This window comes from Opisthocomus hoazin, chromosome 5, assembly GCF_030867145.1.
Source record: "Opisthocomus hoazin isolate bOpiHoa1 chromosome 5, bOpiHoa1.hap1, whole genome shotgun sequence".
Taxonomy (NCBI): Eukaryota; Metazoa; Chordata; class Aves; order Opisthocomiformes; family Opisthocomidae; genus Opisthocomus; species Opisthocomus hoazin.
Genome location: NC_134418.1, coordinates 27,711,113 through 27,725,937, shown reverse-complemented (window position 1 = coordinate 27,725,937; position 14,825 = coordinate 27,711,113). Strand labels below are relative to the sequence as shown.

Below are 14,825 nucleotides of genomic sequence, written 5' to 3'. Positions count from 1 at the left end.
TGCCACAAGGACACCGGCTGTGTCCCTGTGTTTGTAAAAGCCTGTTTTACCACCCCGGGACCAACGGAGGAGCAGATGGCCAAGTAACTTCACAGGGCACTGCCCATAGCTTGACGAGCCCAGGGATAAAATGCTGTATGGGTTGAGGGCATCACTTTTTTGCTGGGGCCCTGAGCTGCCTTTGCCCTGGCACAAAGGACATCAGCCTTTGACCCCACATTGCTGTTAATCAAGGCGTTGTATTTCTGTTTGGTAAAAGATGTGCCTTGGTTAATCAGCCTGCTCACCAGCTTTAGGTCAGTCACTGCCAACACAGTAAGTTTCCCATTTAATACTCTGAGTTGTGATGTGAAAAAAGATAGGTTAAAAAGATGGTAATGAATGTTTAGGGCAAGAACTATTTGCACCTGCGTGATTGGCAGCAGGGAAGGAGTTTCGTAAGCAAGGGGAAGTGAAATTTGAATGTTTTCAGTGAAACGTGTACGTCTGAGAGTTCACCTGCACGAGGGAGGGACTTCGGAGCAGAGACGCTGAACCGAAGGGCTCGCAAGCCTGGCTCCTGGCAGGCTGGCAGCCATTAGCATCTGCCTAACGTGGTGCTGAACAATCGTGCAGGCTTTACCTCCTGAGAAGAGAAGAAGCCAGCCTTGTTTCAGTCCTGATAATTAGTCATTTAAAACTTAGTTGTCTCCAGAGCACAACCTTTCTCACTAGCAACTAATGTTTTTGTCTGTCTCTCTTTTGTGAATCTTTGTCATCGAGCTCGGGTGTACCTTCCTCATCAGAGACTAGAAATCAAGCACTTATATTTCACAAGACACTACATTTTAATGTAGCTTACATTTTTGCCTCTTCTAGCATTAATCACACTTGGTGGATGTACTGAAAGCAGTCTGGCTTTATTAAGGCCACTAAACCCACAGTGTTAGCTCATGCCCTGTGTATATCTACAACGCATGGTAGCAAGTTTTCATGACCAGTTCACTGCAGGCTAAAAAAAAATGCACTGGTAGGATCAAACACTTTGGAAATAGGTAATTTTGAAAACAGTTTTCTTGATAGTGATTCTTTTTTGCATGAATAGGTTAGGTTGTGCTGGCAGCCTATTTTGTAAGGCAGTAACAACAGGAGGAGAAAGCTCTCAGACCAGATACACCTGAGGTTTTTTTCTCATCAAGGTAGATCATATCTGAACTTAGTGAAGGTGTTGATTGTGTTATGTGGCAATGAATGTTATTAAGTGTGTATTTAGCTACATCAGGTGGGACTATATGGGCTCTATAATTGTCTTAGGTAGTATATACTTATGAAACCCAGCTCTATGGAGCTACACAGGAAAAAAATAAACACATTTGATCATGAATCTTGATTCCTAATATATTACATAGGGATAAATGCATTTTAGATTCACAAAGAATTTTTAATTATTCACTATCACAAAACGGTGTATGGTAGTGTTTGCAGCAAAGGTGGCCATCAGCACTTCACAGTAACTTCAAGTACAACTTCCAATACTAGAAATCATCCTGCTGGCGAAATGCAAACTGCTGGAGAACATGCCAGTTCCCGGACAGCCAACAAATTACCAGCTGGTTTCTGGTGGACAGGGGAGGCTTTTCTCCATCTCACCTCTCTACACAGTCCCGGTGCCCGTCTGTAGCTTTCTAGACTGTAGCCCCAGTAACTGAACCCTGCAGATAACAGAATACAGAGACTTTTATAAGTTGACCTAAAACTGATGGTAGTGACTCATTTCTAAACTTACCCAAACCTGGGGCGATAAGTAATTTGCTTGCCAATAAGTGGCCCATGTTAAGGTAATGATTATTCCCCAGTAAAGTGTTTGTTTAACAAGCTTTGCTTTCATTCAGGGAAAGGTGAAATCACGTTTTTAGGAACAAATTCTCAAGTGAAAAATGAAAATGCTTTTCTCTGCCTTATTTTTTTTAATTATGTCAAGTAATTCCCAGGAGTAAAATGAAAATGTCTGACTGTGACACATTAAGAAGAGAGAACATTTGACTCTGAGGGCGACATGTTTATCAACATCATTTTAAAGCAAGAAGCTATCAAAATTGACGCCCTTCCATGAAAGACCTGGCCTCAAAGAAATTATGTTTTCTAAAGTGTTGCCTGGACATCAACATCACTAGTACTGCCCTCCAATTTCTCTGCCTCCCCCTCTGCTCTCCATTTTTTTAAATTAAAATGGCTTAGAAGCGTCAGCATGTAACACCCATGGTCCAAACAGACCTGCACGATCAGGCCCTACCACAGACCAAGGCTCAGAGCTCTGGTTTCCCAATCCCAAACGCACTGAGGAGCTGAACAAGGCACAATGGTGTTTGCCCTGGCTGGTGCAGAGACATCTCAGGATACAGACCAGAACAATCCTGGGCAGCTCAGGAGCTTTACTGAAAAAAATCTCAGGTGCTAAGGTTACTAGGTTTTTAATGGGTTTTGTGGACCACACAAATTAGACTTGGGTGCCTAAATTTTTGAGCCCATATTTCTGTGGATTTGAGCCTACTGTACTAGCAAAAGACCTGCCTGCATGGTAACCAATGCACTGAAAATGTCCAAATTGTTCTAACGAAGAGTATATATCAGAGTCCTTGTGGGACAGAGAGAAATCTGTGTCCCACTGACTAACACAACGACATAGCATTCCTTATGGTGATTTGCAGAGTTTCCTGTAGGGGCCAGTGTTTTTTGACAGTTCCATCAACAAATTGGCCATGAATGCAAATCATGGCAAATAAATGAGTGGGTGATACAAAGGCTGATGGAGTTATAAAAAGCAATGAAGAGGAGCCAATGGTGTAGCACTCAGTAGGTGGGATCTACTCAAAAGGCAGTTGGAATAGGGCTGCATGCAAAGTTGCGGCAGTTAGGAGTAACAAACACAAGGCATGCCTGCCGCGCGGGCCGTAACCCCAGCAAGTGATGCTCCTGGACAGGATTTGGGGTTAGAATTGACAAAAACACACCATGTGATTTGCTGGTGAGAGGGTGTGGAGAAACAAGCCTTGGCGATACCAGAGACACGGGGAGAAGAAAGAGGGATGATCTTTATCCCTCTATCTAGCAAGGGTAAAAAAGGCTGAAAGACTGCAGAACTGTCGAAAGAGCCACAAGAAAAATTTTAGGTGAAAAAATGACTGATCGTGAAGGTATTCAGGAGTTCAGCCTGCAAGTTTTATTAAAACGACAGAGTTGTGCCTTGATTACACAATTTAAGTATCATCATAAGGTGAAAGATGAGGTCTTGAAAGACTCTTAAGTCTATTGGAGAAAGGTTCAACCAGTAATCCTAGCTGGAAACAAAAGCCAGACAAATTCTCATGAGAAATACAGCATGCTTGCTTTTCCGAGGGAGTGATTGGGAAACAAGCTCTAAAGGGAAGCAGCGGGGTCTACAGCTCTTTGATTCCTTAAAACCAGGGTCCTTCTGGAAGATACGATTTACTCAGATAAATGTTATAGGATTCAATGTGCAAATAACAATAAAATGTAATGGTCCATGTCATATAAAATCACTCATATTAAATGGTCTGATGGACCTTTCCAGCTTTAAAAGTCAATGAATTAACTACTCTCCGAGTCCCAGTGTGTCTTCTTTAACTGCGCTCAGAGAGGAAGCCCACTGTCTTTCAGCTGTGGTCATTAGCACCGTCATCTCCTCCTGTATGTCTGCGTTTACCACTCTGTGCCTGTGCCCGACTGCAGAATGAGGTTTCTGAGATTTGCCTTCCTCTTGCTGGTTTACACGGCTGTGCTGGCCAATTGCTCTAAAGCAAGTTGGCTGTTATAAGGGAGTGATTCTCTTCAGCTTTTCTGAAGTCCTGTTATAATAGTGGAAAAAGCAAACATGTCAGACGTTGTACCACAAGCAGCAGGCAACTCAGAAGCTGGCCAGATTGCCCTTTGCACAAGAGAACAAGAATTGGTCCCTCCTGATGCTAAACTGTGTTTATTGTTTCAACCTCGAAGGTTACTGTGAAGGCCTAGAAGAGCGAGGGGTTATTATCAGATGGAAACCGTGCCTGGTGCTTCTCATGCATTTGCCATCTTTCACTGCAGAGTATGGCATCTGGCACTTGCGCTGTTCAGGAGTAGGTGGATTAGCTGAGGAATGACTGAGAGGGAGGAGAGGACTCTGGAGGTGGGAACCACTGGCTTTGTGGCAGTATCTTCCCTTTCCCCAACCTGTGTCAGTTCCTTCGTACCCTTTCAAAGAGGAGACAAGCCTCCATAGGGTCTTGGGGTTTTGAAGTGCTTGGTGTCATCTGTTCATGCGACTCCAGCCTCCTGTGGCAGCAGCTCTCGGTGCCAGAGTGGTATGGGCAGATGATCCTCAACTGCTCCCCTCAAAGGGTGGCTGTGTCTACGTGCACGATGCGCTCCCCCTGCATTATCAATGTTCAGGCTGGTGTGGCTTGTTCGTCTGCTTTTCTGCAACCTTAGCCCCAGTTTGAAAAACGAACTTGCAGAACAACCACAGGAAGACAAAAGAGAGGGCTAGGATTCTGGTGGTAGCTAACAGCTTCTAACGAGTGCCGTCCTTCTCCTTTGCCCAGGCTTTATCAGGCTGTGAATGAGTTTGACACCATGACCGCTGAGGACTCCACTGCAAGTATGAGCAACGATTCCTCCAATGTGGCTACCACGAAAGTCCCTGAAGGCGTTGCCGGTGCACCCAACGAGGCAGCTCTGCTGGCCCTCATGGAGCGCACTGGATATAGTATGATCCAGGAGAATGGGCAACGCAAGTATGGAGGTCCTCCTCCTGGCTGGGAGGGTCTGCACCCTCCTCGCGGCTGCGAAGTCTTTGTGGGCAAAATCCCCCGTGATGTCTACGAAGATGAGCTTGTCCCTGTGTTCGAGTCTGTCGGCCGCATCTATGAAATGCGCCTGATGATGGACTTTGATGGGAAGAACCGTGGCTACGCCTTCGTGATGTACACACAGAAGCACGAGGCAAAGCGTGCCGTTAGGGAGCTCAACAACTATGAAATCCGCCCCGGCAGGCTGCTGGGTGTATGCTGCAGCGTGGATAACTGCCGGCTCTTCATCGGAGGCATTCCCAAGATGAAGAAGAGGGAGGAGATCCTGGAAGAGATTGCCAAGGTGACGGAAGGTGTGCTGGATGTCATTGTGTATGCCAGCGCCGCAGACAAGATGAAGAACAGAGGCTTTGCCTTCGTGGAGTATGAGAGCCATCGAGCAGCGGCAATGGCCAGGAGGAAACTCATGCCAGGAAGGATCCAGCTGTGGGGACACCAAATTGCTGTTGATTGGGCGGAACCAGAGATAGATGTGGATGAAGATGTCATGGAGACTGTTAAAATCCTCTATGTGAGGAATTTAATGATTGAGACCACAGAGGACACCATTAAAAAAGTCTTTGGGCAGTTTAACCCTGGCTGTGTAGAGCGGGTGAAAAAAATACGTGATTACGCCTTCGTGCACTTTACAACCAGGGAAGATGCCATTCACGCCATGAACAACCTTAATGGTGTCGAACTGGAAGGCTCGTGCCTGGAGGTCACCTTGGCCAAGCCGGTAGACAAGGAGCAATACACTCGCTACCAGAAAGCAGCAAAAGGAGGGGCCGCAGCAACGCCCGAAGTAACTCAGCAACCTAATTATGTTTACTCTTGTGATCCGTACACACTAGCATATTACGGATATCCGTACAATGCCTTGATCGGGCCCAACAGAGATTACTTTGTGAAAGGTTGGTAAGCAAAAAATTAGGGGCTATGATGGGCAGGTTTGATCTCAGGCTGGTGCGACCCAAGGTCTGCCTGAGCCAAGGACAGCTGGTGCTATGCCCTTCTTTCTTAAACACTCTTTTATAGGTGATTTTGTCATATTTCTGTTTGGTCTTATTTTAATTTATGACTATATAGAATGTATTTATCTATAAATAATTGCTAATGTACAGGTTAGTATGAGGGAGGCAACAAAAATATGGTTAAGATTGAGCTAACGGACTAAGCATGGGATGGGGAATAGAGGGATCTGTTTTTTAGGAGCACTGTATGAAGTCTGAGGAAGTCCAACGAGTCCGGCTTCTGATGCCTCCTTCCAAAGGGCTGGATCCTAAGGATTAGGGATCATGACAGAGTGCTCCCTTTTCCTTCTCCTGGAGGTGTGGGTACAGTGACCTGGTCATCCAAAGGGAGGGATGTCAGGGAAAGCCTCAGCTGGGAGCTCTCCAGGTGTCATTTGCCCTCTGCATTAAAATGACACCAGTGCTGTGTCCTTTTTAAAGTCATTTGAAAACTATGAGCAGAAGGAATCACGTGAGTGCAAAATAATTATTTTATTATGTATACTTTAATTAGTTATTGGTTACATTCATTAAAAATTAAACAAAAATCAGTTATTCATAAAAAACTCTAGCAGCTATAGCTGGTGTTATAATTACAGTTATCTTGTACTTACTGGAATTATAGTTTCCTGAAATTTAATATCTATTTCCACATAACAGGCAGCTTAGCATGAATATATTCTTAAAGCACCCACGTAAAGCGAGAAATATTTTTAACCCTAGTTGATGAAGAATTTCAGCTTCTTCTCAGTTTCCAGATTTGTGCTTGCAATGAACTACCAAGGAGTTAACTTACAGTCTAAATATTCAAATAAGGACATCGTAGAGGGCATTAATACCGCAGTGTCCAACGTATTGTATATCATGGCCAGCTGAGAGGCTGGATCTCCTCTGGAGGACAGCCGAGAGCAGAAGCTGTTCCTACTGCACAGAAACCACCCTGAAGGAGCCCGTCTCTCTCTGCTGAGTGCGTGACACCCATAACACCAGCCATAAGATTTGCATCAGTATAGATAAGCTGTTAATGTATGGTCAGAAATATCAAGAGCAAAACTTGCGTAGGCTTACTGGGTGCTTCTGAGGCCAAACTCTTCTGTTTTCCTAGGCGAGGTCACTAAGACTCAGACCAGACTACCTCCAGCAGCCTCATTTCTAAGCACATGCCTCCCCATCTCAGCGGAGGGCCATTCGTGCTCCCCATGGGGCTGTCGCTCTCCGTTGCTCACCATCCTCTTCCGTGTTGTTATCATAAGCAGGCAGCATACGAGGCAGAGGGCGAGGTGCAGCTGGCAACAGAGCCCCCGGCCCCAGGGGCTCCTACCTGGGGGGATACTCCGCTGGCCGCGGCATCTACAGCAGGTACCACGAAGGCAAAGGAAAGCAGCAAGAGAAAGGATACGAGCTGGTACCCAACTTGGAATTACCTGCGGTCAACCCGGTGGCCATTAAGCCCGGTGCAGGTTAGTATGTGTGAGGAGGGGAGGCAAGCAGAGGTGGTGGGCGAGCCCCAACTCACAGCCCCGTGTCAGGCAGGTGGGGACCCCTCCAGGGCCAGCCCGTGGCCGCGGCTGTGGGGACAGCCCCAGGGCTGGACCACAGCGCTCCACTTCGCTGCATGTCTCTTGGCCCTGGCCGAGATACCTGCAAACAAGAGACATGCAGCGGGACAGGGGACGTGAACATCTAGGGGCTCTCCAGGCCAAAGGAAAAAGGGCTGAAGCTGTGCCCAGCTCTCCTGTCCCCTTTTGCACCTCCTCAGGAGGAAGCGGACTTTCCTCTCCATCTAGTCACATGCACTAGAGCATGGTGACTAAGAGCAATCTTCCTCTCTTTTAGTTTCTTCAATGCTAATTTCACCCTGGGAGATTCACACCCCAGATTTCCAGCCAGGCCAGAGCTCTCCCTTGCTTAGTTCATATTTCTCTGGTGCCGCGAGGCTGGGAAAAGGACCTGGGGCTTTCCCATTGCAGGAAAGTCCCTGGCTGAGGGAAGCTCCTCCATCCTCATCAGCGGCATAGGGAAGGAGCAATACAGGGAGCCCTCAGGGTCTGGCTTGCAGCAATGCAGCACCTTCAGGAGAGCTCTCTGCTCTTCTGAGCTGCGGGGAGCCAGTCCAAGGGCCGGGGCAGGGATCGCCCCCTTCTGCCACATCCTCAGCTGAGTATCCAGCCCTTGTCCTCCCCAGGTGAACGGGATGAAGGCTGACGCCCTGCAATTCCTCAAGATCCTGTTTGGAAAGATTTTTATTTGGAAAAGCAGCCTGAGGAAGAAGGTCCTTGCAGGTGAGGGGAGCAAACCCTCTTGCAGAAGTCCCCAGGTCTTCTCCCCCATCTCTCTCTCAAAGTAAATTGTAACTGCAGGACCTAAGCAGTATTTAATAATAGAGCTGCAGTGGTTTCCCAAAACATGCTCCGTACTGTCAGTGGAAACTGCAGCTTGCATCTAATGAAGGCTGTGAAGAGTTCTTCACAACAGCTGGATAAGACAATGTGAGAAGAGTTCTAGAGACAAAGGAAGGCTGTTAAGATTAAAGCCATTCCCAAAGGAAGATCAGGCTTCCTGAGAAAACTACCCACTCACGATCAGAAAATATTACCGCTATGTGTGTTCGTAAAGGTACTTCAGGAATTCCAGGTATTCCTAAAGGATGCTTGAAAAGTGGGCTTTGAAATGCACGCCTATTCGGGTGACTTTAATTCATCTGACTGCCAAACAAAAGCCTGACGCTCAAGTCTAAGTATTTCTACGCTTGAAGCATGTTGAGATTCAGATTTCTTTATTGGGTCTTCCCCTCTCATATGGTTCCAGCAGAGCCTCTGAACACAGTAGCACCCAGTCTTTTTTTCCAAACCAGATCAGAAGATCTAGTAAGAGGTATCACACACTTCCACACTGCAAAATTTCATGCCAGTGAAAAAAAACCCATGTGCATATTTGGCTTCATTTCTGACTTGCTGGCTGCCCCTCCCATAGATGCCAACATCACGTCTTGGTCCATCACTTATCGATTACTCTGTTTTCCTTGTGAATAACCTTACTGCTGAAATCTGTAAGGTTCAGCTGAATGCTGAATGCTGCAGCATGCTCTGTGCGGCAACGATGGAAAACACAGCATCATAGGACTGTTTGGGTTGGAAGGTACATTGAAAGATCACCTAGTCCAACCGCCCCCTCAGGGGCAGGGGCATCTTTCAGTAGGTCACGTTGCTCAAAGCCCCATCCAACCTGAACACAAACACGTACAATGACGACACATCCCCAACTTCTCCGGGCAACCTGTTCCAGCATCACATCACCCTCATCATAGAGTATTCCTTTCTTATGTCCAATCTAAATCTACCGTCTTTCAGTTTAAAACTGTTACCCCTTGTCCTATCACAACAGGCCCTACTAAAAAGTCTGCCCCTATCTTTCTTCTAAGGCCACTTCAGGTACTGGAAGGACTCTCTGAGGTCTCCCTGGGGCCTTCTCTTCTCCAGGCTGAACAACCCCAACTCTCTCAGCCTTTCTTCGTATGAGAGGTGTTCCAGCCCTCTGATCATATTTGTGGCCCTCCTCTGCACCCGCTCCAACAGGTCCACGTCTTTCCTGTGCTGAGGGCTCCAGAGCTGGATGCAGGACTCCAGGTGGGGTCTCACCTGAGCGGAGTAGAGGGGCACGATCACGTCCCTTGACCTGCTGGCCATGCTGCTTTTAATGCAGCCCAGGATAGGGTTGGCCTTTGGGGCTGTGAGCACACGTTGGTGGCTCATGTCCAATTATTGTGATTATTGGGAATATTCAGCAAAGCACATTGCTTCCCTAAGCAGTGCCACAAAGCTCCATTTTGGACAACATACAAACTCACCACCTCTCAACACCATGATTCTGACCAGAGTGTTTTCCCTTTGTCTGGAAGAGCATAGCTCTAATTATTTTATGCTGTCCAATTTTGGCATGAGGGAGAATTCTCTAAAGAGCAATTACTTTTTTTGGTGTCACTAACTAGATTGATCCTGTAGCAGAGACATGGGATATAACATATTTAGCCAAGTTAGTCCTGGGAAATGCATAATAGTAAATGAGCTGATACTTCGCAGGGTTGGCCAAAGGACGGCCTATGGACTGGACCAGTTGCTGCCTGCAACTTCTGCAGTGCAAACCACATTTTTCTTTCCTGGAGCAGCTCTGCATATGGCAGCTGCATGTCCCTCAATCTCAACAGCTGGAGCAGGGACACCACAGGGACAGTACGCGCTCCCAACCGTCCCTGTGCTCAGGCCACACTCTTGGCTGAGGGGAGGACAGCAGTGGTCAGAAGGGGCTGTGTAAATCCAGGTCGCACCTCCTGGTCCCCAGCAGGGTTCTGGCCCTGGGACACCCATGCCGGGAGCATGGAGGGAAATGCTGGGCAGAGCAGGCAGCACCGAGCCCACCACCGTGCATCAGCCATGGTGCTCCCACCCATGGGGAGGGCAGAGGTGCCTCCAGTCCCCCCTGAGCACACAAGGCTGCTGCAGGAGAGCCAGCACAGCCAGGAGGCAGAGCTCTTGGAGATGAGGTCCTGGAAACCCTCTCCCAACGTGCCTGATGTCTCTGATCTCTCCTAGTGGCCATCCCTGCCATCGGTGCCCAGTACTCCATGTTTCAGGCCGCTCCGCCGACCAAGATGATGGAAGATGGCAAAATCCACACCGTTGAGCACATCATCAACCCTATAGCCGTCCAGCAGGACCCAGCTAGCGTGGCAGCCGCCGCAGCGGCCGCAGCTGTAATACCAGCTGTCTCAACACCTCCCCCCTTCCAGGTGAGTTCAGCACCTACATCCTGCTTCCCATACGTCCCACTTCCCATATGTCCCGCTTCCCATACCTCCTGCTCTGCATACCCACTGTGGGGGGAACACCTGGCCTTTTGCCCTGCTCCCCTTCAGGAGATGCTGTCGAGGACGTTATGGTGCCCGACAGCCCTGCGGTTCTTCTGACCTGTCTTAGACACTTGCACTTCAGACAACTGCTCTCTCCAAGTCTGGGATGGAGGGAATGGCCCCCCGTGATGGCTGAACTCTCATTCAACAGGGCACGTGCTGCCTACCCTCCCATTATCACCTCCCCTTCTAGGGGGTTTGCAATTCAGGGGGTGGAAATGGGATATTACAGCAATATAAGTGCTTTTTTGAGCTCTGAACCTGATGCTTTCCTTTCAGGGCCGCCCCATCACGCCGGTGTACACCATGGCTCCCAACGTGCAGCGGATCCCTGCCGCTGGGATTTACGGGACAAGTTACGTGCCATTCGCAGCGCCTGCTGCAGCAACAGCAACGATAGCCACGCTACAGAAGAACGCCGCCGCTGCCGCTGCCGCCGCTGCCGCATACGGGGGATACGCCGGCTACATCCCCCCGGCATTCCCAGCCACCACCATCCAGGTCCCCATCCATGACGTCTACCAGACATACTGAGACTCTCGGCAGAGGAGGGCAGCAGAGAAACACACACTGAAGGAACACTTTACTATTTATGAAGAAAGAACTGTCTGCAAAAGAGTAAACGTTTGGGCTCGGTAAACTGATGCAGAAAGTGAAGAATGTCATAGAAAAACGTGTTCGAAATATTTTCTACGCTTGAAGTTTTCACTAACTTTTTTAGGCTATTTTTAAAATGTTAACACGCCTGTATTCATACATTTCTAAAGGACCTCGATGCACCCAGCCAACCGCTGACGTGCATTTATACGCATCCTAGTGGGGTTGCATAGGGTCTTTTTTTTTTTTTTAGCAGTTATGTTTTCAATATATTTGTGGTATGAAGGTTATTTTTTAGTAACTTCTGCACTCCAGAGATATCTATTTTGTAGTGCCTTTAATAATATATCAGCTATATATTAAAAAGCACACATGAGCAGCTAGGGAAAGTTTTAACAATATATTTTGAAGAATATATTCAATATTTAAAGAATACATACCTTAGAGTTTTTTAAGAAAAGAACAACAAGTACCTTATTTAAAAAACTTATACTGGAAAGTGCAATTTCAAAAATGTGCAAGACCTCTGCATTTTTGTGCTGGCATTATTACAATCTGCTCCTTCTTATTTGAAATCAGAAGTAATTAATATTTGCCCGTTTGGGAGAAAGAGAGAAAAAAAAAGCTTCCTCACACAAACCTCTTCCCAGCGTGATTTGCGGGCTTGCGTTAAGCAAAGGAAAGGCTCTGAGTTTTCCTTAACAACTGGATTTTCTATTTATTGAAGCCACTCGTAGTCGGAGCACGTGCAGAAACGAGTAGTTGATATTTCATGTGAGGTGTCTTGACTTAGATCTTCATCCAGTATAAAGTCTAGGCTCTTTTTCAACGCTCTGTATTTTATTCTTTGAAGTGGATGTTTTGTAGTGACTGAGAATGTATGCTGCTGTCGGCAAGAGCAGGCGCGGTCTCGCCGAGAGGACGCGCAGCGTTACTTACCCGTCGCTCCATCATGTTCTGTAAGAAATTTCCGAGGTACTAGGGGTGGTAGTGATACTGGAATTAGTGAAACAGGGCTAGCCTCCCTCCCTTCCACACTTCATTCCCCTTCTCCGCAGCTGGAGTTGTACATGCACATCAGGGGTGGGAGCGATTAGACCCAGTGATTTTAAGACATAGAGCTTGTAAATATCTTTTAACATACGTTTTTTAAGTCATTTTATGTTGCAAATTTACATGGTATGTGGTTTGCCACAAAACGAAACCTTTTATTGCGATGTTCTAAAAAAGTTTGTTTTATTAAGAAGTAAATATATTATTGCAGTGTTTTGTGGCCTGTTTAAAGGCTTTTATTTAGTAGTGCGGTGAATGTAAAATATAGTAAAACAGTAAAGAAATATCTTGCCAGTTGCATGAAGTGCATCAACCCTGCAAACACCGCTCCGGTGACACGAGGTGCGAAGCAGGGAGTGAGCAAACAATTTTCCTTTGCTTTTTGTGGTGTAAGTACCAACCGAAGGGGTTTGGTAGAGAGTATATTTTGACAGCTGAACCGCTTCCAGACCGCATCCAGCTCAGTGACGTGACCTTCCCACACACTTTTTTCCCTCGCCTCAAAATCGAGCGGTTCTTTTCTAGGTGCTCTTGCTCGGCCCAGCTGAGCTCTCCTTGCCCCTGCCGACCGGTCAGCCAAAGGGCTGTGAGGAGGCGAACCATCAGGTCTGACCCTGCCCCTCCGCGCCCCTTCCTGGGAGACTTCCACTGTCTCTCCCTGCGCTTCTGAAAGCGCGCCCAGACCTTAGCCCCACGGCCCGGCCCGTTTCTGGGGTGAGAGGAGGCGATTTGGGCAAAGCCGTGCGGGAAACCCCCGAGGGGGAGGCCAGCGCTGCCTCCCCTGCCCCGGCCCTCTGGCTAAGGCCTCGCATGGCTCGACACGAAATGCCGTCATGGGTGCACGGGCTTTGCCACAAACACCCCCGCGCCAGGAAAAGGCTGTCTAGTGGTTTGGGTCTCTGTCGGCCACTTTCCAGCCCCCACCATTGCCAGCCCACAGAGGAGGGATGAGGGGTGATGGCTCCCTTCCCACCCATCCTCTCCCCTCCTGCAGGATGAGGGTCCTGCCACTCGCAGGGGTGGCAGGGAGAGAAAAGAGCCATCGAGGGCAAACCCCAAGGTGCCCTGGGCCACCGGCGGGGTACTGCCTGCACCGGGGCGTGAGCAGGAGCCGGCAGGACCCGTGGACACAGGCAGGACCCGGGGATGCAGGCGGGATGCGGGGAGGCAGGCAGGACCTGGGGATGGAGACAGGACTTGGGAACACGGGCAGGACCCAGGGACGCAGGCAGCTGCGTCGCGCTGATCCTCCCACCCGTGCCCATCTTTTACACTTTCCTCTAAATCATTTCATGTACACTACTACTGAGGTAAGTCTGATAACTTGAAATGTGAACATCTTTAGGTTAAGAACAAACTATTCAAAGAAAATATATATTAAAAAAAAGAAAAACAAACTAGTGTGCCTTATTCTCAGAAGAGCTGATATTTTAGGTGTTTTATTGTATCTCTGTTCTCTGTACTGTCGGAAGCCTCTGAGTTTATTTAGTTCTTGCTCCATTTACGGTACATTTCTAGGATGTAGTGAATAAAGCATTCTTTAAAAATGGAGACTGTTATTTCATTGCAACACCCCACTGCCAGGTCTAGGCACTCTGTCGAGGCTGTGCTCCCCTCCAGGAGGGTGCTCGGGGCAGGAGGGGAGCGGGACGCCACAGCCGGCATCCCCGCAGGTGACTGTGGAGAGAGGAGATGCCCTGTCCCACTGGGTCTCCCACCCCACCACCTGCAGGGGACAGTGCCCTCCCCAGCAGGCAGACTGGGCATCTCCCCATTCTTCCGGCAGCCTCTGATCAGCCTAAATCTCTTTTCCCGTCCAGTTTAGAGTCAGTGCCTGGATGTGGATGGAAGAACTGGAGCTGGCATCTCTCCGTGCTTTCCATTCATTCAGTGCACAAAACCCCTCTAACCCTGTTGCATGTCCTTGCTGCAGGACAGAAGTGCTGTGGACTGGCACGTGGTGTTCATCTTGGCGTGCTCCACCCTTCATACGCACAGCAAGCTAAGCTGCACCTCTTGGCAGTATTTGCAAGTCCTCCAGAATCCCTGGCTGCTTGCTTGGTGTAAGTCCACCCAAAGAAAATGTGCTGCAAATATCCAGGCTGGGCAGAAAAGCAGTGTGAGGGAGCAGAGGTAAACTGAGGCAGGGCAGAGAGAAGGGAGAGGTGGTGGACATGAAGGCAGGGACTAGCACTAGTGAGCAATCCCCAAAGGAAGGACACCAGATAAATTCTGCACGAGCTTCTGCGTTCCTCATAGGAAAGCAAAAATGTCTGCAACTTCCTATCTCTAGCATCATTTCTCATAACGCAATTAGAACAAGGCATTTTATGCCAACATGCCTTGGCTTTCCGAAGGATACTAATCGTGGGAGGTCTCCCCGGTGTTTTTTTGGTCAAGGAAATGGAAAGAAATTTTCTTTTTTTAAAA

The 14,825-nt window shown here is 48.2% G+C and overlaps 1 protein-coding gene across 5 annotated transcripts in view; it reads left to right on the top strand.

Annotated features, from left to right (window-relative positions):
* RBM47 (RNA binding motif protein 47) overlaps positions 1-13,925 on the top strand; it is an 81,325-nt gene extending 67,400 nt beyond the window's left edge. For 4 of the 5 annotated variants that reach the window (XM_075420748.1, XM_075420747.1, XM_075420750.1 and 1 more), the window contains 4 exons: positions 4,581-5,740; positions 7,093-7,299; positions 10,429-10,625; positions 11,025-13,925. In XM_075420748.1, the coding sequence (XP_075276863.1) occupies positions 4,581-5,740; positions 7,093-7,299; positions 10,429-10,625; positions 11,025-11,279 (1,819 nt within the window). In that variant the 3' untranslated portion in view covers positions 11,280-13,925. The remainder of the gene's footprint in view (positions 1-4,580; positions 5,741-7,092; positions 7,300-10,428; positions 10,626-11,024) is intronic. The other variant, XM_075420749.1, reaches the window with a different exon arrangement.
* Positions 13,926-14,825: the final 900 nt, after the last annotated feature.